The following is a 19,973-nucleotide window of genomic DNA, read 5'->3' as shown; positions in this document are numbered from 1 at the left end:
ACAGATTAGTAAACATTTGTTTTAAGGGGAACATATACCTGTTGGAAAAGGTTCAGAAGTGCAACTTGATTAGTTTGGGGCATAAAAGGATATTTTTTAACAAAAACTGGGGATCTATAAATTACAGTTGCTATAAACTAGGCATCTGTGGTGATCTAATTTAAGTATATAAGGCTTTAAAAGGATTAAATAAACTAAAATGCTACTGCCTGTATCTTTAGCTCTTTCTCAGGAAAATTACAAAAGGATGTATAAATTAAAATCGGAAAAGGATGATTGCAGAATAGATGTGAGGAAATTTGCATCTGGCCAAGGATTAACTAGTTGTTTCAATATGCTTCCATCTAAATGCTATGGAAGTGGGTAGTTTAATAAACTTAAAGATTTACTGAAAGGATTGGAAAAATTACTTCTTTTTTTGCTGGTGCTTTATAAGCTTTACTTCCTTACATCATGCTTCCACAACTAAATCCAGACATGGGAGTTCCCCCTTTTTAACTACTTCCAGATTCTTTTGACAAAAAATAAATAAAAAAAATTAAAAAAAAGTATCAAAATTAGAGATATAAATAAAAAAACATGTCACTAGGAAGGGAATTTTATGGTTAACTAAAGTAACCAATAATGCATACTTTTGACTTTTATAACTGTACAGCATTCTATGAACAACTAAGATTGCAAATAAAGACAAGTTTTTTCTTGTCTTTATTTGCAAATTTATCACCGTGTTGCATAATTTATCCTATTTACATTTTCATAGGATAATCACATACCTACAGTGCTATCCTTAGTCTACAATATCCTCCTTGTTTTTCTACAGTTGTTTACCAAGTGACAGTCACTTGCACTATTATTCACCCATCATAGCACTTCCAAGGTCAATGGAATGTTCTGCCTTGTCATCCCAAGTCCATTTTACTTCATCATATCTATTTAAACTATAATAGCCAGCTCTATGTATAAACAGATAATATTAAGAAAATTTAGGTTGGGGGATCTTACTAGTTACAGCCTACATGAATTTATCACATTAAAAATACATATAAAGTGCAAACTGGGAGGAAATAAAATGACACGCCCTTAACATAATCTTATCTTGAATCTAATTTTTTTTTTTTTTACATTTTACTCAATTACGAAAGCAGTCAGTCACAAGCACTACTGCTGTAATCTCAGGAAAATTTAGCAAAAAAAAAAAAAAATAAATAAAGACATTATTAAAAAAACAGCAGCAGCAGTTAGTCAGCACTAGTAACTGGTTTAGCAGCATGACAATCGGCAAACATGCAAAACGCAGATATACTGTCCTTGATATTCCCTTTAAGTTACAATACGCTACAGGTTAATGAGGAAAATTAAACATGTTAACAATGAGCCCACCTACCATACCGTCCTCTTCGGGCGTAACTTCGTTTGGAGGATCCATCGGCCTAGCTGAGGAGTCACCATCGAGATTGGAACTACAAGTTGTTCCCATAGCAACCGTTCCAGTAACAAATACCTTGCTAGTTGGCCTTGTGTGATAATACGGAAACACACGTAAGTGAAACGACTACTGCAGATACCTCAACGGCAAATTACAGTAGTTATCCGCAATTTCCACTCGGTCCTCCAAATTCAGATATTTAGGTTTCGCACTGTAACAGAACATAGTTTGGGTCTGCGAACTTCACGGATTAGTAACCTGACAGGATGTTGGTGATCGAATACAAAGATATCACAGGATCTCTACTTTAACGGTCACAAGTAAATGAAAAGCAGTTGGTGACAACATGCCTGTCTGCAATGCATATAGTCCAATTGAGATGTGATCGGTGGCAGTCGGAACAGGAAATACGTCACAAGTCGAACTTGTTTGTCAGGGCTACGCCGCAATATAAATGTGGCGTCAATGCATGGCATTAGCCAATAGTAAACTGGCGAAACGCGCGCACTCAGAGCACAAACGATTGGAAGGAGGGTCGTTCTAATAACGTTGAAAGGACTTGCGTTCAAATGATTTCATATCCAATTATAAATGTTTAAGCTACATAGTGATTAGGCAAATGGATGAAAAATATGACACCCATTTTACTACGTAAATAATTCTGTACTTGTATTAAGTGATAATTTATTTATTATAATACTTGGTGAATTACAGCCTGCGAGGGGAGAGTTCTAGTTATCCAAATAATTATCGCGAATAAAGACATTTAAAGACGTGTCACGATTTTTGTGATTAAGTGATAATTTAAATACAATGACGAAACAGCTCAATATTACTAAAGTAATGAGAATCAGGACTATCAAATTTTATCTTTTTAAATTTTCCACTCGGTCATAAACGTCATTGTGAATTCTGGAAACCTGAAATTTAATAGAGACGAGGAAACAATAGAAGAACCAGTTTCGTAGATTTGCAGCATAAACTAAGAGGTTAAGATAATTTGTAGTGGGTAGTTCATGATGGGCAACTATCTGGAAAGATGCCAACGTCCTCTGTTTTTTCCTTGCCCAATCGCCAAACTATATAAACACATGAAAATCATGTTTGAGCTGTGCGTGAGTCATACCAAACAGAGGGGGGGGGGATCCAAATCCAATTATCAATACATTTTCATCTCCATTGTTGCGGTACTTTTATTTGGCGCGAATTGTTAACTTCTGGTCCTACACAAATGAGCAAACTCAGAAAGTCAATTTTTAAGAAAAAGGGTGATCGGGAAAATATAAAGAATGTTCGCTGTAACCAGCAGTTCCTTCCACTATTCGTGCACCCAGTGAAGGAGGAAAACCTCATAATACTACTGTGCTGTACTGAATTTGAAATCTCAGTCGGAGGGAAGGGGGACAACAACCTCGCCTCACCAAATAAACGATGTAGCGGCAAGCACGAGAGTGCATTAAAGGACGGTGACTGAAGTCCGCAAAATATTGTTAATGATTGTATTCATTGTCAAAATTGTAACCTCTGCCAGAGTGGTCTTGCTTGTGTATAAAACAAGATGTTTTTTCTTCTGCTTCGCCAGTCAGTTTCATTTATTATATATCTTCAGCACTGCTAAATATTTCAATTTTCTGTTCTGACATATCGCAGTTTTGCGAGAGATGGACAATTCTAAACTTTTTTAATCCTTACATATAATGTTGTAATATTTTTCCTATATTTCTCCAGGTGACAAGAAATTTTTTTTTAGGTATTTTTAAATGTAAATTAATGTTTCAAAAGAAGTATTAATTTATGCCTATAACAGACTTAACGGAATGGTAAATTCGATTCCATTAAAGCTGTAGAATCCTATATTTACTCTTTTCCTTCCCTCTCTTAAATTAAATTTATCAATATAAGGGGTCGCTATGATCCAAATTATCAACTACGTCAAATTAGCTATCTGTTAAGAGTTTCAATTAAGACATTTACAATTTGTATAACTAACACTCGGCCAAAAAAGCAGTCTTAATACTTTTCCTTAATCAGGTATGGTATAACAACATTAAATTTCAGAGTAACTTTTCTTTAATTTAACTTTAAGAATTACTCAGTATTTAAATTTATTCATCAAGTAACCCTATTTATAATTTTTACTATCTTAATATTTCAGATATTAAGCAGAATGTAAAATATAATTATAATCAGATAAACTAGTGGTTAATTATCTGATTACTAAAAGATATGGGAGAAACAGGCTTTTTGCGGTCGTTGTTTGTTTTAGGGAGACTAGCAACTTAGTGTACAATTGTGTTCACAGATTTGCATGTTGTGCGTGCTGAAAAGCTCATGGGAGAAGACCTTACTCCCTCCGCCTGATATGCCTAACTACAGCCTCCATTGAAAAGACCTTTAAAATTCCCCCAGTCATCACTGGCCCCGAATCCAAACTTCTCGAAATGGGTGACAATTGGATAGACCACTATACTATATCAGGTGACTTCAATACGAGTTGAAACAACTAGGTCTAGAGAAAATCCAGTGTTATCATAGCCATGTACAGAAAGCAGTTATGCACGATGAGTTTATGTAAGAGGGCTGTTCAATAAAGAATGATAATTTTTCATGAAAATCCGTACTGCTTGCTATTTATAGCTGAAGATGCGGAATTTAAGGCCAAAACAGAGTGCAGATGACATAGCAGCTGAGTCGCGCGCATAGCGTGACCTTGGCATTCGATCAAGTTTATGCCTGTTCATTTTCGCCTACATAACGGACCTGACACGTGAAGAACAGTATGCTGCTCTCAAATTTCGTTTCCATCTCAAGCAAACCGCTGAAGCTGAGAGGCTTATAGTTAATCTACAAGCCTCTCAAATACACAGCTCGCAGCCGGTTTCGAATGTTTAAAGATGGACGTTGGAGCTCCAACCACTGATGCCATCACAGAAACAAACACTACTTCTGTAATCGTAAGAGAAGATGGTTGTGTAACAGTAAGGCAACTGGCAGAGATGTTGAGAATATCAGATAGAAGCACGCACAGTATCCTCTCTGCAATTTACATATGACATGTTTGTGCACGCTGGATTCGAAGACTACTCAACATTTGAGTAATAGCAAATTCGCAGGGTTTGTCAGGAATTGCAACGGATGGTTACTGAAGATGGTGAGATTCTGCACAAGGGGATAACGGCAAATGAGACATTGCTTCATCATTTCGACCCAGAGACTAAGTAACAAAGCTGTTTGGAAGCGACATCACCGCCAACGCTGAAAAATGCAAGTTTTGGCTTCCACAGGAAAGCCTATGGTTATACACACACAAGTTGGGTATCCCTTATCCGAAATGCTTGGGACCAGGAGTGTTTCGGATTTTGGAATATTTGCATATACAGGCAATTCCCGCTTTACGAGTTTTTTTTTTTTTTTTTTCCAGCAACAAAATCGAACAGTATCAACAAAATGGAAAATATGAATGCTATATGAATGTAGCAAAAAATGAATGTTAAACATTCATAAATACCGCATTTCAAACCGCGCTTGTAGCTATACAATACAGTGTACCCTCCTTTACGATATTAATCCGTTCCAGAGACACCATCGTATCGTGAAAATATCGTAATGTAAACCTAAAACAGTTTTTTTGGTAATTCGTTCCACGACCTCGGAAGTTGAAATTTTCGCTATATAAAACTCTCTGAAAGGTCGTTTTTATAGTGTAAATTGTATTAGTTACCAATTCAAATCATTAAAATGCATTACAGTTTCATCGTTATATGTTCGGTTACAATAATCAATTTTGAACGCCTTTGTGATATTTTTATCAAATACATTTCTGGAGGTCACTACCAATAAAACAAAAACAATTTGCACTTTCCGGTTTATTGGGCTTTTCTGTTAGTGCAATGGTTTTGCAACCTTTTTTTTTTTAAATAACGGCACCCCAAAGTAATTTATTTTATTTTGCGGCACCCTACTCAATTTGCTGCTTGTTACATCCGATTCTCTCTCTCATATATATATATATATATATATATATATATATGAGTTATTACAATAATATAATTATAAAAATTACATTTCATTATACAAATTATATATACAGTATATAATAATTTTATTCTTTATATAGAGGTACTAAGTAAACATCAATTATAGATCACCACAAAATTAAAGATACTGTACACGTTTTTATGAAATAAATTTTTTTTTTAAATAATAAGTTTAAGTAACTTAAACCCAAATTACGTGGCACCCCTGGAATGTTGTTGCGGCAAGTTATTATAAACGGGTAGTAAACTCCATGTTATTGCATTTGCAAAAATACCGATAGCTGGAATTGTGTTTTTTACGTTACTATGGTGAAATTCGTTTCCCCTTTACTGAAATCTTCAATCGTATAAAAAACAAATAATTTTCAGAATCTTCTCTTCATTCTTTTTTTTTTTTTTTTTTTTTTTAAGCTTCGTAAACTTGTTACTCCGCGCAAATCGTGTTAGTTGCAATTTGTGCGTTCCGTTAAAAAATGCTTATTCCACTTGTGGCGCTCAAAAAAAAGTTCCGGATTTTGGAGCATTTCGGATGCTCAACATTATTATATATATACACACACACACACACACACAAGGAATAGTTTACCAGCATATTGTGCCACGACTTACTACTGTTACGGGAGCTTATACAGACCTCTATTGCACGCAGGTGGGTGGATGGATGCTGCAATGAGAAACCTCAACATTGCTAATTCTATCAAAGTACACTTAGTGTACATTAATGTCAAATGTGTTCCTCATCCACACTCTGCGATTTTTATTTTCAAAGTTAAAGGAGCTGCGAGGAAAAATTCCAATCGTCAAAAGAAGTTGTAAAGACCTCGGAGGCGATTCTCAAATCGCATGTCAAAAAATGGCTTCACCATGTTGATGAAGAATGGCAGAAATGGAATAAGTACATTTCAACGAAGGGGAATTACTTTGAAAATGTCCATTCAAATATGGATGATTATGTTGAGGGAACAAAAATTGATCATTCTTTATTTCACAGCCCTCGAATTTAATGATGAAGCAGAGTACTATTTTAATGCAAGATTGAAAAGTTCTAAAACTTTCAATCTTGCCTTGAAGTTTTAAAACTTAAGTAGAAAGCCTTGCTGTTCTCCAATGGAGGGACAGCAGCGTCCTGAGATGGTCTTCAGAAAAACATAACGCCGGGTAGCGTTATTTTATATGGCTTTTTTTTTTTTTTTTTTTTTTTTTGTTAGTTGCTGGCGCATCGGCTTCTGTGGCCATAATGGACCTCCCAAAGTTATTACATTTTCTACTGATCCAAGCCCGAGGCGGGATTCGAACCCGCGACCTTTGGGTTGCCATAGGGCCATTTTAAACTAACCACTACACAAATTAGAGTGTAACTGATCAACCATTAAAATGATTACAATAGGGAGAAATTCTACATGCGATTGAAAGTCATTCGTGGTACTAACTACTTACATAATCAGGACGCGTCTCAGAACAACAGCTTATTGATGAGTGGAACTGTAGTATGAATGCGTGGCGGAATAGCTAGCGAATGGCCTTTACGGGCTACTGAAGTCTGCTATAAAACATGGACTTGGAGATTAACATTTTTAACATGGGCAAAGAATTTTATCCTGACTCGCTTTTGTGTAAAAACAATAACACAAAACATTAACGACTACTACTCGTAAAAACAATATACTCGATTCAGTTTTGTTTTGTTTTTTTTTTTTTTTCCCCAAGGTTTTCGTCCGACCATTTTCATTATGGGCTAGACCAAATATGCGCCTGACCATATATCAAACTTCTGTAGAAAAACAAGTGATTTCATGATCTTAGATAAGCAGACAACGTTTGTTAGAAAATCTACAGAGATTAAAGGAGAGCATGGCTCAGGGAAAGATATAAATAGTTGTAATTAAAAAAGCTGCATATGAATGAATCAAATTGTTGGAAATGTTAATGAGTATCAGTGAACTCCGGGAAGATTCCCTTTTATTGGATAAGTGCTATCTCCCCAAATACACAAAGGTGGTGCCAAAGGTAGGCAACTTATAGTCAGTTCTGATTTCTGTGGTAGGAAAGATCATGGAGTCTACAGTTAAGGATGCTATTCAGGACCATCTCGACAAGAATTGCATCCTGAACAGATCCCAGGCATGGGTTCGGAATAGGTCAAACGTCATAGTTATTAACCAATCTGGTCAATAACTATGTTGTCACTGAGCAATTGGATGTACGTAACAATTTTTACATACATCTAAAATTCAGTAAAGCTTTTGATACGATCCTCATGCTTTGCAACCCACCTATATAAACTGAAAGCAGCTGGAATTACCACTACAATCCTACCCTGGAATGGAGGCTATCTAAAAGATAGCTCTATATAATATCGGTGTAGATACACCATAAATAACTCTTACGAAACTGCATGGTAGTGTGGGAGGCATCATTTGATCTGTATCTCATATTGTGCTCTTCCTTCACAACGAGTAGCCATGGTATTGCACTACCTCGAATAAGTAACGTTTTACTAATAGGGAAGACTATTGTTACTTATTCTCAGTGAGTACCACCACCCAGACGGCACCGTTTCAAAGCTGTTGGCCTATCATCGGTGGGTGAGCAGGTACCCTGGTATTGCAAACATGACAACCCAGTTAAAGATAATCACACAATATCAGAGATGCCAAAAGGATTATATGATAATATTTAAAAATAACTAAATGCACAGGGCATAATACGTTAAGAGTAAGAGTTTAATATCTACATAATATCGGTGTAGATACACCATAATCTCTTGAGTTATCTATGGTATATCTACACCGATATTATATAGATATTAAACTCTTACCGTATTATGCCTTGTGCATTTAGTTATTTATTATTATTATTTATTATTTTTTTTTTTTCTAAAAGATAGAGGAAAAAAGGTTGTCATAAACGGTCAATCTTCAAAGTGGACGACCAGGGTAATACTGTATGTGGAGTTTACTCCGATGTTGGTTTCCTTCCTCTTTCTAATAAGCGATATTGACGATGGTATCCGAGGTAAGTTGTCAAAGTTTGGTGATGGTGGGAATGGTGGTTAACTATCCAATCCAGTCTATACGGTTTCAAAAAGACTGATTGGTTACATACATGGTCCGAAAAATGTTAACTACAGTTTAACGCTTTTACATGTAAGGTTTGCGGAACAGAAATCTGGGAGTCACGTATAAGGATGGGGGGGGGGGATGAAAGAAATAGAAGCTAAAAGTGGTTCAAGACTTCGGTATTACGACTCCATCTGACATGAAATTTTTCAAGCAATGTAAACAGGCGGCCAGAAAGGCATATAGTGTCCCATCTATGACTTATAGGGGTGGGTTGCAAATTATTATTATTATTTTATTTCCACATCAGTGGGCACCCCTGGAACAGCCTGGTTCGGCTAGAAGGGTGTAATTATGCAAATTCCAGTTGAATATATTCATTGGAATTGCAAGAGATCAAAACAGATTGCAAATACATAAGGTAAAAATCAATACATAAAATAATAAACAATTAAAAACGCAGTGGTGAATCCAGGAAATTCTTTTCACATAGCGCTTATTGTTCGTGTTTATAGAGTTCTTTCACTAAGTCCTGTCTATAGCGCTTCGAGCTGCAGAAAGATGAGGCATCAATTCCCAGGGAGTAATACATTCCGAACGTATTTGCCGGAAACACTGACCTAAGTTATTGCACATTTTGCAGACAAGATTATAAACTAAGTGTTGAACTGCACCGGGATTTTTGTGAGGTCCGAGGGTTTGCAGAAACCTCCCAGATATCAGGCGAATCGATTTGGCCGCATAGAAGTTGTGCAGATTCCTCTCTGACTATGGTTTCCCAGTGTTTCATGCCCAGGTTTATATAGAGCACACTCCTAGAGATGGTGAAAAGGTAGCCCATCTCCCTGTTTAGCCATCTCAGGAGCCAATATTCAACCCCCAAGAAATCTCTTCAGTTGAGTAGAAGCTCCTGACCAGGGTACCAAAGCGTAGAGCGATATGGGTATTAAATTTCTTTGGACGTATACCAGGAGGAACTCTCGAGGCCTAAGGCCGATCATCTCTTGCCAGATTGCCCAGTAACGTCGCAAGCGTTTTTAGCCTGGCCATCATACCAATTCAACCCCAAATCCGTGTGAGAGTGAACCTTTTTAATGGCGGTCCCATTTATTGTGAGCGTAATTTCATTAATAGTCCTCCTTTTTGTGAAAGTCATCTGAGCTGCTTTTTGAGGATTCAGTTTAATTCCCAGAAGTCCTAGATAATCCTTGAGCTCTGACAGTACTATTTGATTTTCATAGGCGACTGCCTCAGCTTTTGCTGGATCATCGGATATGACCAGCATCTTAAGATCATCAGCGTATGAAATGAAGTTTGGGTGCTTCGCAAGTAAAGGCTCTAGTGCTGCGGCAAAAAACCATGATGAGAGAACCCCCCCCCCCCCTGTGGGATGCCAACAGAGGTCGTGGTGGTCATCTCCAATATGTAATCATACTTAATAAATATTTGCCTGTTGATGAAGAGTTGGAGGATAGCAAGATTACCTTCAATTCTGAAGGTTTCAGAATTTTAACTAGCTCTATTGTGCTGAGTGTGTCGAAAGCTGCTCGTATGTCTAGGAATAAGATTAAGTTGTTTCTTTGAGTTAAGGGTTTTTTGGATTGCCCAGCTGGTCATTAATAGATTTGAAAGCGTAGATAGACCTCCTAGGAATAACAGTGTGAAGATGCTGTGGACGCCCATTGAAGCATTGATCGACTAAGGTGGACTCGATCGTTTTTTCAAACACTTGATAGTCCACAGGAGATTGCTCTGTAGTCTCTGGGATCTTTTGGTTTATTAGTTTTTGGTACTGGTACCAAACTGGTACCTTTTTGGTACATTCCACATTGTCAAAAGCATGACAACCAGAGATCTGAGATGTATAAGTAACTGATGGCGTCGAGTAAAATGAACCAGGAAAGCTGGTTCTCCCTCGAGTTTGAGAAAAGAACCAGAATACAAATATGAAGTCGCAGAGAATAAGATTGGACCTCATGAAGTTTACCTACGGACACTAGGATAACTTACGCATTGAGTCGAAGTTAAAAGAATCGGATTACTTTGTGAGAATAGTATGAATATTTTATTATCATTATATTTATTTCTGGCTGATGCAGAAAAATTCTCTTCCTGGCATCATCCGACCTTATTAATAATAAGGTTTTATTTATCAGTGAATAAAATAAAAATTTCTACAAAGATGATTGGAAACAAAATCATTTTCGTCCGCATTTCATTTAACACCAAATTTATCCAAACTTTTCGGTAAACGAGATCAAATTTATGTCAAAATAAAAGATACATAAATAAATATTCCTAACGAAAGTGCAATTAATTCATGATTTCCTATCTAGCTTACCTTTGAACTAAAAGTATTATAACAAAAGAAAAACAAATCGAGACTTAAGGAAAAAAAAAAAATTTAAATAAGTTCAATATACGGAGGGAGAGAAAAAAAAAAAGCAAAGGTTATTAAATATTTGTCGCCATAACAGTGCAACCTCATTAAATGAAGTTTCGAATCACGATAATACTAGCTATTTTTACAACTTAGTGTCAATTCGTTTAGAAATAGAGTCGGACCTCTCTTAAACGAACTTCCATATAGCGAATTTTTTTTTTTTTACGTAGCGAACTTTGATTTCCACTTGGTCATTACATTTAAAATAGTTTCCGTATAACGAAGAAAATTTCCATATAACGAATTAATTTCGAGAGACCCGAGTACGCATTGTTCGCACCTCTGGCCTTTTAGGCAATAGAGCTGATGCTGCAGAAAGCACAAATTAAGAACAAAAATTAATCCCTTTAGCTGTTAGAAGCTAAGGGGATTAATTGCACGAATTAGGAGCTAAAACATTCTACAATTTAGTGGTGCCCGTAAAACCCCAAAGGAGGAAACTGACCAAACACGGCGCGGGATAGAAAAGAATGGAAGGTTTTGGGACATAAGCCAGCAGTGGGTCAGCAATGGCTAAAAATAAGTAAAACCTATACACACTGTACCTGATCAACTGCTATCCATGTGTCCACAGCCATTGGCAAAGATTAAGGCATATTCCCGACGAGGATAATACGCCGTGGTAAACCTGTGTTCTACTATTACACCCTATTAGAGAATTAGGCGAGAGTGATTTTCCTTTATTCCGGAAATTCATCTGTTTCGAAGTGAGTCATCCACACTTGCACTAAATGTTACCCGTCTCTATTTACATGGTAAAAGTGGTCCCTAATTTCAGTTTAGCTACTGTGCAAGTAACCTTACAGTGTCAGATGAAATCCTCGAGTGTAGTGGAAAAGGGGAAGTGCTTAATAGTGTACATTGGAGCATTAAAAAAATTGCTTTAAAATTTGGTATTCCTGCCAGTAGCGTGTTAACCATTCTGTAAAACCGTGTTTCGATTCTCAAAATGTTTGAAGAAACGGAACCAATCGGAAGCGTACGAAATTATGCCTGTATGAAGATGTAGACAAGCAGTTTAAGTGGATAAAGTTGATTCGAGAACAAAACGTGCCGATGTCAGAGCCATTAATAAAAGAAAAGGCTATGGAGTATGCATCTTTTCAAGGGGCATAAAACGTTCCAAGTTAGTTCTGGTTGGCTGGACAAATTTAATAAGCGATGTGGCTTACTCAAAAAAGTTTTCTCATGAAAGTAGAGATGCAATCGAAGAAGACTGTACCCATTGGAAAGCATTAGTAAAGGCACATGATGCAAGAAAGAAAGCTATATAGCAGTGGTTTTCAACCGGGGTGCCAAAACAACATTCTTGGGGTTCCGTGTAATTGGGTTTAAGTTACTTAAAATTGTTATTATTATTTTGAAATTTATATATTTATTTCATTATAAAAGGATACAATACAAAGGGTACTGTACAATATTCATTGTACCGTATTTTTTTAATTTTGTGGTGATCTATAATTGATCTTTTAGTATCTCTATATAAAGAACAAAATTATTATATAGGTATATATTAAAAGGTCGAAACCACTGTGTTAGGAATTTCTTTTGGCCTAGGGGTGCAGTGAAAAATTACTGGGACGCTAAGGGCGCCATGAACCGAGAAGGTTGGGAACCTCTGCTATATAGCATCGGCAAAAAAAAAAAAAACACCTCATTTCATCCATCCACTCGCTCCAAATGTTGGTCTATTTCTATCTTGAATCTGGTTAAGCTATCAACTTCTACAACGACAGATGGAAATTTGTTCCAGCAATCAACCACCCGCTGGCTAAAGGCAAACTCCCGCACATCTATCCTACAACCCTTTCCTCAATTTGAATTTATGGCCCCTCAGAGGATTATTCTGGGCAATAACTATCAGCACTGAGCATGCTCAAACCATTCAAGGCTTTATACATCTCAAATCAGATCACCTCGCAGGTGCCTAGTTTCCAGACACTGTAATTTGCAAAAAGAAACAGTTTGGGGAAAAAATTGAACAGTGGATTTTAAAATTTCGATAGAAAGATGACGAAAGAAAACAGTAAAATCTCGTTGATTGTCAACAACTGCCCTGCCCATCTTCACTCGGTAATTTCGAAACTTACAAGTGTGAAGCTGTCTTCTTCCCTCCGAATACCTCTTCTGAACTGCAACCAATGGACCAAGGCATTATCAAGAATTTGAAAATGCACTACCAAAGGCGCAGACTGAAAAAAGTTGTACTGAGAATAGCAACCAATCTATAGATTATGTTATAGATTTGCGGTTGTGCATATCAGAGTTGGTGAAAGTGTGGAGTCAAGTGTGGAAACAACAATTAATTGTTTCGCAAAAGCAGGTTTTGTTAAAACGCCAATTAACAGTGATGAACTACAAGACATTGAGCAAGCTTGGGAAGAGTTCCAAGCGAGGTTTGATCACTGGAGAAATTGTTCTAGACGGATTTTTAGGAGTTGATAATGATGTCATAGTAGCTGAATATCCGAGCGACTCCATTTTGGAGCTTATTCAAAGAATTAGTGACAATATCGGCGATGGATTGGATGAAAATGGGGGCAACAAAGGGAATGAGGGCAATAGCAATATTAAAAACTTTCCAAACAACGAATAAATGTTGGCAGTATTTGAAAAACTTTGCGTCGAGGCCTTCAGTGTGAAGAAAATAACTGTGTTGAAACAAATGCGAACATTTTTATGAACGGTGTACAGTGGAATCCAGTGTACAACAAAAAATAACCAAATATTTTACGATATAAAGTGTACTAATACATTGTGCGCATCATGTAAGTAGTTATTTCTTGATATGTATTAATAAATTAATTGTTTTAAAATGTTAGAAAATTTATTCATTCCCATTTATTTCCCATCTTTTACTATATTTCTGAATTTACAGTATTTTTCATTGCTGAAAAGGTCATTTCTTTATAACGAAATTTCTGTTTACTAAATTTTTTCAAAGGAACCATCGATTTCGTTATACAGAGGTCCGGTTGTATTAGTAAATATTTAATAAACACTTCTCATTTAAAGTAATAGAACACATTGATCTTTAGATATTATTAATATGCTAGCCGATTAATTCGAGGAGATAAACATTTCAAGCAAGTCAGTAACTGGATTACAACACAGTTTACACTCATGACCCAAAACAGCCGACATTACCACCTATCTAATAGCGTGTTAGGATGGCTCTCCTCGTGACACCCGTTTGTACCAGGCGGGCCAATAGACTTCATGAAACCTCGGAAGACGTCCTCAGGTAACCTGGACAGAAGGATGTCCCAATTCGGCAATACATCATTCAAGGACAACGCGTGCCAACCTCCGTTCTCTCGACTCTCAACCAATGTTTGTCTCCACGTCCAGGCAGGTTGGGTGGTTATGTATCCATCGTCAGACCATTCATATACTCACTACGGCGGACCTCAAACAGCAGACATTTCTTCCGTTACTGAGAGCCACTTTCCTAAAGTTACAAATCATTCCCTGTTCAAACTTCATCAGGTCCTTGCCTTTTCCCATTGCATGGGATTCCTACTGACGAGCACGATAGTGCCTGTCACTACTATGGTGCGCTGGTCAGTAGCGTCACTTCTAGGCGATGTGACTGCCTATACTCGTGGAGATGGGTGGGCAATGTTTTGGTTCATGTGTATATAGACGTGTTTATTTATACACGAAGACTATTTAACAGCAGCAACCAATCATTTCGATCCTGAAAAAGTATGTTATTTTGGAAGCGTTGCTTGGATCTGCTCAGAAATCACTTCATACTGTGATGGGCCCTGGGTATTTAAAATCAGCTGACTTGTTCCCAAATTCATAAAAAGTTACCAAATGCGAAGCTGCTAACTACAGACCAGTAACAATGCTAAATACAAGATTGGCAAAAATTCTGTCATACCAATTCAAACTCTCGCAATATTTTACTCAAAACTATCAACTGTATACAATGGCAGTTAGAGCTATAATTCCCCCATCTCCATTATGATCAAAATTCTGTATTTTATTTTTAACTGCTACATGCCGCCGTAGCCTAGTGGTCAGGCGCGCGGGTGCATAAGTACACGTGCCTTGAGTGACCGGGGTTCAAGCCCGTGACTGCTGAATACGGTGCTGTTTCTTGTATTCTGTGTATCTTGTAAAAAAACTCCTCTGACCGTTTGGTCGTCCCGGAGTATAAACAGAATTTTTTTTTTATTTATGATAAAGCTTAATTATCCTCCAGACAATGCTTTAGCGCAGTGGTTTTCGACCCCGTTTTTAATAACGGCACCCCTCTCAATTTTCTGCCTGTTAGATCCGAATATACAGGGTTGTTAAAATTAAAGTATCCCTATGTAGAGGGCTCTGGAGCGAGTTCCAAGGCTCGTACTGAAGAGAAATTTGGACAACAGGTACAATAAAGAATACGCTCGCCATTTATTGGGGAAAAAAATTAGTTACAAAATTGTCACTATATGGCAATACAAATCACTTGAACAGTGCTACAACTGCTCAATATTTTGGTCAACAGTTCCGTTTAACATGTCAACTGGAATAGCCAGCACATGTCTAATGCTGTTCTTCAGATCTACTAGAGTTTGACATTCTTCCCCATACACCTGGTTCTTCAAAAAACCCCACAATCAGAAGTCGCATGGGGTGATCGGGGCGACCAAGATGTCTGGAAACAACAGCTAGACCCGTTCGTCTGTAGTGTTGCCTTAGCAATCTTTGGACAACGGTGGATGTGGGGTGGCACATCTTGTATGAATATGGTATCCTGAAGGCACCCAGGTTGTTGCAGCTCTAGTATTGGGAAATTTGCCAACATACCATAATATCACTGTCCAGTGACGGAACAGGTTGGAGGTCCAGTCGGTGTTACCTGTTCAAAAATATGGCCCAATCACGAATGTGGCCATAAATCCACACCACACTGTCACTTTTGGAGAATGCAACGGGACCTTGGATAACTCTAAGCCCAAACGCGACAGCTGTGCATATTCACTTGTCCATTTAAGCAGCAGAAGTGGGGTTCATTACTACAAAGGCTGTACCATGGCCAAGTGATATCCATTGTCATTCGCACCAGAAACTGAAGTGCGTATGTGAAACGAATATTTGCATCACCATGCTTTAGCATGTGCATCTTGCAAGGATAGTACCGCAATACCTGAGTACCGCATTACTAGCCTTATAGTGGAATACGGCATGTCCACTTCACGAAAAACAGCTGGCACACTTAGTATTAGTAACGGCCGCATGGTGCAAGAAAGCCTATGGCTTATGCTGCACCAGCCAAAAAAAAAAAAAAATCCGATCAAAACAATAATAAAAACAAAAAATAAATAAATAACCAAATAATAATAATTAATAAATAAAAAAATAAAAAGGAAATTAAAACTATCATCCTATGCGCTTCCCTTACCCGAAAGTACTATCCATATGACCTTTGAATTTCCCCAAACTGTCGGCCTCTACCACCCATGAAGGCAACTTATTCCAGTAATTTATAACTCGCTGGCTAAAATAAAACTTCCTGCAGTCCAATCTAAACATTTCCCCCAGTAACTTGAATTTATGTCCCCTAGTTCTAGCATCATTTAGAATCTTGAAAATTTTGTCCTCATTCATTTTACTGATGCCTCTCAGAGCCTTAAACACCTCAATCAAATCTCCTCTAAGGTGTCTAGTTTCCAAACTCTGCAACCCACATATTCGAAGTCTTTCTTCATAAGGACGCCCTTTTGCCGATCTCCCAGGCGAGTTACCCTTCTTTGCACCCTTTCAAGAAGCTCGATGTCTTTCTTTAGGTGCGGTCTCCATACTTGAACACAGTATTCCAAGTGTGGTCTAACATAAGCCTTATATAAATGGGATTATCACGTCCCTATCTCTACTTGCAAAAGTTCGACAGGACACCATCGGCCTTCCTTGCAACCTGTTTACAATGCTCAGAGAATTTCATGTCTGACCGTATCGTAACACCCAAGTCCCTTTCCTCCAGTACTGGGTTTAGTTGAACTCCACCAAGTGAATAAGATTTTTTGGGATTACTGTTTCCCAGGTGTAATACCTTACACTTTGTTGGATTAAAGCACAGCTGCCATTTTTCTGACCATTCCTGAAGTCTATCTAGGTCTCTCTGAAGAAGCTCAGCTTGACAGTGATCATTAACTACTCTACCAATTTTAACATCATCCGCAAATTTAGACATAACGCCCTCTATCCCTTCATCAATGTCGTTTATGAAAATTAAAAACAGTGGTCCTAATACTGATCCTTGGGGAACCCCACTTCTTACATCTCAACCCAATCTGAGAAATAGCCATTTATCATAACCCTCTGCCTCCTGCCCTGAAGCCATCCTTCTATCCATCTAAGGATTTTCCCAGTGATTCCAACCCCAGCTTATAAAGCAACCACTCATGTGGGACTGAGTCAAAAGCTTTGCTGAAATCTAAATAAACAATGTCGAAATTATTCCCTAAATCCAGCTCGTGAGTGACCCTTTCGAAATAGCGAACCAGATTTGTTAAACATGATTTTCCCTTTACAAAACCATGCTGAGTATCCTTGAGAATTTCAATTCGATCCAAATGATCCTGAATTCCACCCTTGATCATTGCCTCCATGATTTTCCCACTACTGAAGTCAGACTGACAGGTCGATAATTTCCAACTTCACTTTTAGAGCCACTCTTATGTATGGGAGATACATTTGCACTTTTCCAATCCAAGGGAATCTCCCCAGAGTCTACTGATGCTCGCATAATTAGCCCCAATGGTTCAATGCACTCGCTTGCCGCCTCTCTTAAGATTATAGGGTATATTCCATCAACTCCAGGAGCCTTACTGGTCTGTACGCTCGAAAGTTTTCATTAAATAATCTTGCGAAATTTCAATATCATTAATTACATATTTTTTAACTTCGCTCCCACAATTTCCCATTGCCACAAAAGGCTTTTCATTTGTAAATATCGATGCAAAATAACTGTTGTGTTCATCTGCAACGGCAGCTGGTGTATTTATTACTATCCCCTTTCCCTTACGTAAAGGTCCGATCTGGTTTGTCCTGCTCTTCTTGGCATTTATATATGTGAAGAATTCTTTATCCCCCCTCTTTGCTCTGTTTGCTAGTGATTTCTCATAAACTGCCTTTGCCTGTCGAACCTTTTCTGTGGCTCTATTACACATCACCTTGTAGCTGTTATAGGCTTCAGTACTTTTTATTGAAAAAGTACCACATGGTACCACTTGCGCTACCACATGGAGATTGACTTGATAAATCCACGACAGCCATAGCCATATCTTCAACACGAGGAGTCCACTCGTTTTCGACCTCTACCTGGTTGAACACCAAGACGTCCTGTCGCTTCAAATTTCGCAATCATTTTGCGGACAGCACAAACAGTCATGGGCCTTATGCGCTTCTGACGCCGGAATTCTCTGATAGCCGCAGCTGCAGTGTTGCTGGCATTGCTGCTGTAGTGCAGGCAAACATCTACTGTATGATTTAGAAGAGGCTGCTTTGCTTTTATACAATACAGTAGAGCTGAATAGTGGCGCTGTGTCAATAACTTATGACTATGCAAATAACTTACGTTATTACGTTATTTGCATAATCGTAACTAAAATAGTTACGCGCCATACAGTGACAAATTTTGTAACTATTTTTTTCCCAAAAAATGGCGAGCACATTCTTTAATAAATTCAAGGAAGAAATAGACAAATTCTCGAAGGGTACAGATGGGTGAACTGTGTAAGGTTGAGCTTTTTTTTTTTTTTTTGGGCTGATGCTATACAAGCTTGCGTTCTTGCATCATATGTCATTATGATGCAAGAACGTAACTGACAGGTCACGGAGGAAACAGTAGTAGTAATGGCTTTTAAATAAATGCAATAAAAAATAATATTACTATTAAGAAGATTAAATATTCCAAAGTTCGGGCTAAGAAATTTTCATGTAATAGAAAAATTTCTTGCAAAAACTATGGATCTCAGTTGCTTTTTGCCCATAATTGCAATCAGCACAACTCTGAAAGGTGGCCAACCAGCGAAGGGCAGACACTTTAGTAACAGTAAATTTGTGTTTAAACTCTACATCCGTGGTTTTCAACCTTTTTTTAATAACGGCACCCCTAAGTAATATTTTATTTTGTGGCACCCCTACTCAATTATATATATAAAACTTTAGAATTGAAGATATAAACTAGATAGGATAAGGCAAATGCACCAAAGTGTGCAAAACAGCAGCAATGGATGCAAATATAAGTATATGCATATTAAAATATGACAAATAAAAACGTATTTTAAAAGTTTACCACCTTTCAGCTATCTTCCTTTTTGGCCTGTGGCTTTCCGGACGTTTCGCGCTATCATCATCTTTGTCTTTTTTTTTTAATATATAGATATATAAATAAAAAATATTTAAAAAATGTATGATAGTTATTACAATAATACTGTAAACAAAATTACAATTCAGAATACAAATTATATATATATACTATATAATTTTATTCTTTATATAGAGGTACTAAACATCAATTATAGATCACCACAAAATTAAAAGGATACCGTACACCTTTTTATAATGAAATAAATATATAAATTTAAAAAAAAAATAAAAGTTTAAGTAACTTAAACCCAAATTACGTGACACCCCTGGAATGTTGTTGCGACACCCCGGTTGAAAACCACTGCTCTACATGGTCAGGATCAAAAGCGTTCATTTTAGCTATTTTGTTACAGCTAATAAACAATTGCTGAGACTACACACGAGGGAACATATTCTTCCACTTGCTGAGACTACATATGAGGGGACAAATTCAAGTTGAGGAAGGATGGTTACAGGATAGATGTGCGGAGGTTTGCCTTCAGCCAGCAAGTGGTTGATCGTTGGAACGGGCTTCTATCTGTTGTTGTGGAAGCGGATGGGTGAACTGTATAGGGTTGTTTTTGGGGAAGGGGGCTGATGCTATATAAGCTTGCTGTCTTGCATCATATGTCATTATTACTACTACTTCCTCTGTAACTGAC

General features: G+C 37.4%; 1 protein-coding gene across 1 annotated transcript in view; it reads right to left on the bottom strand.

The window, feature by feature from the left end:
- LOC150086946 (ubiquitin-like modifier-activating enzyme 1) overlaps positions 1–1,821 on the bottom strand; it is a 354,098-nt gene extending 352,277 nt beyond the window's left edge. The window contains 1 exon segment of the mRNA XM_090372833.1: positions 1,385–1,821. Within this exon segment, the coding sequence (XP_090228959.1) occupies positions 1,385–1,477 (93 nt within the window). The 5' untranslated portion in view covers positions 1,478–1,821.
- Positions 1,822–19,973: the final 18,152 nt, after the last annotated feature.

The sequence above is a fragment of the Mastigoproctus giganteus genome, chromosome 4 (genome assembly GCF_048544385.1).
Source record: "Mastigoproctus giganteus isolate SK-2022 chromosome 4, ASM4854438v1, whole genome shotgun sequence".
Taxonomy (NCBI): Eukaryota; Metazoa; Arthropoda; class Arachnida; order Uropygi; family Thelyphonidae; genus Mastigoproctus; species Mastigoproctus giganteus.
The sequence above is the reverse complement of the archived record's forward strand: the minus strand, read 5'-3'. Positions and strand labels throughout refer to the sequence as shown.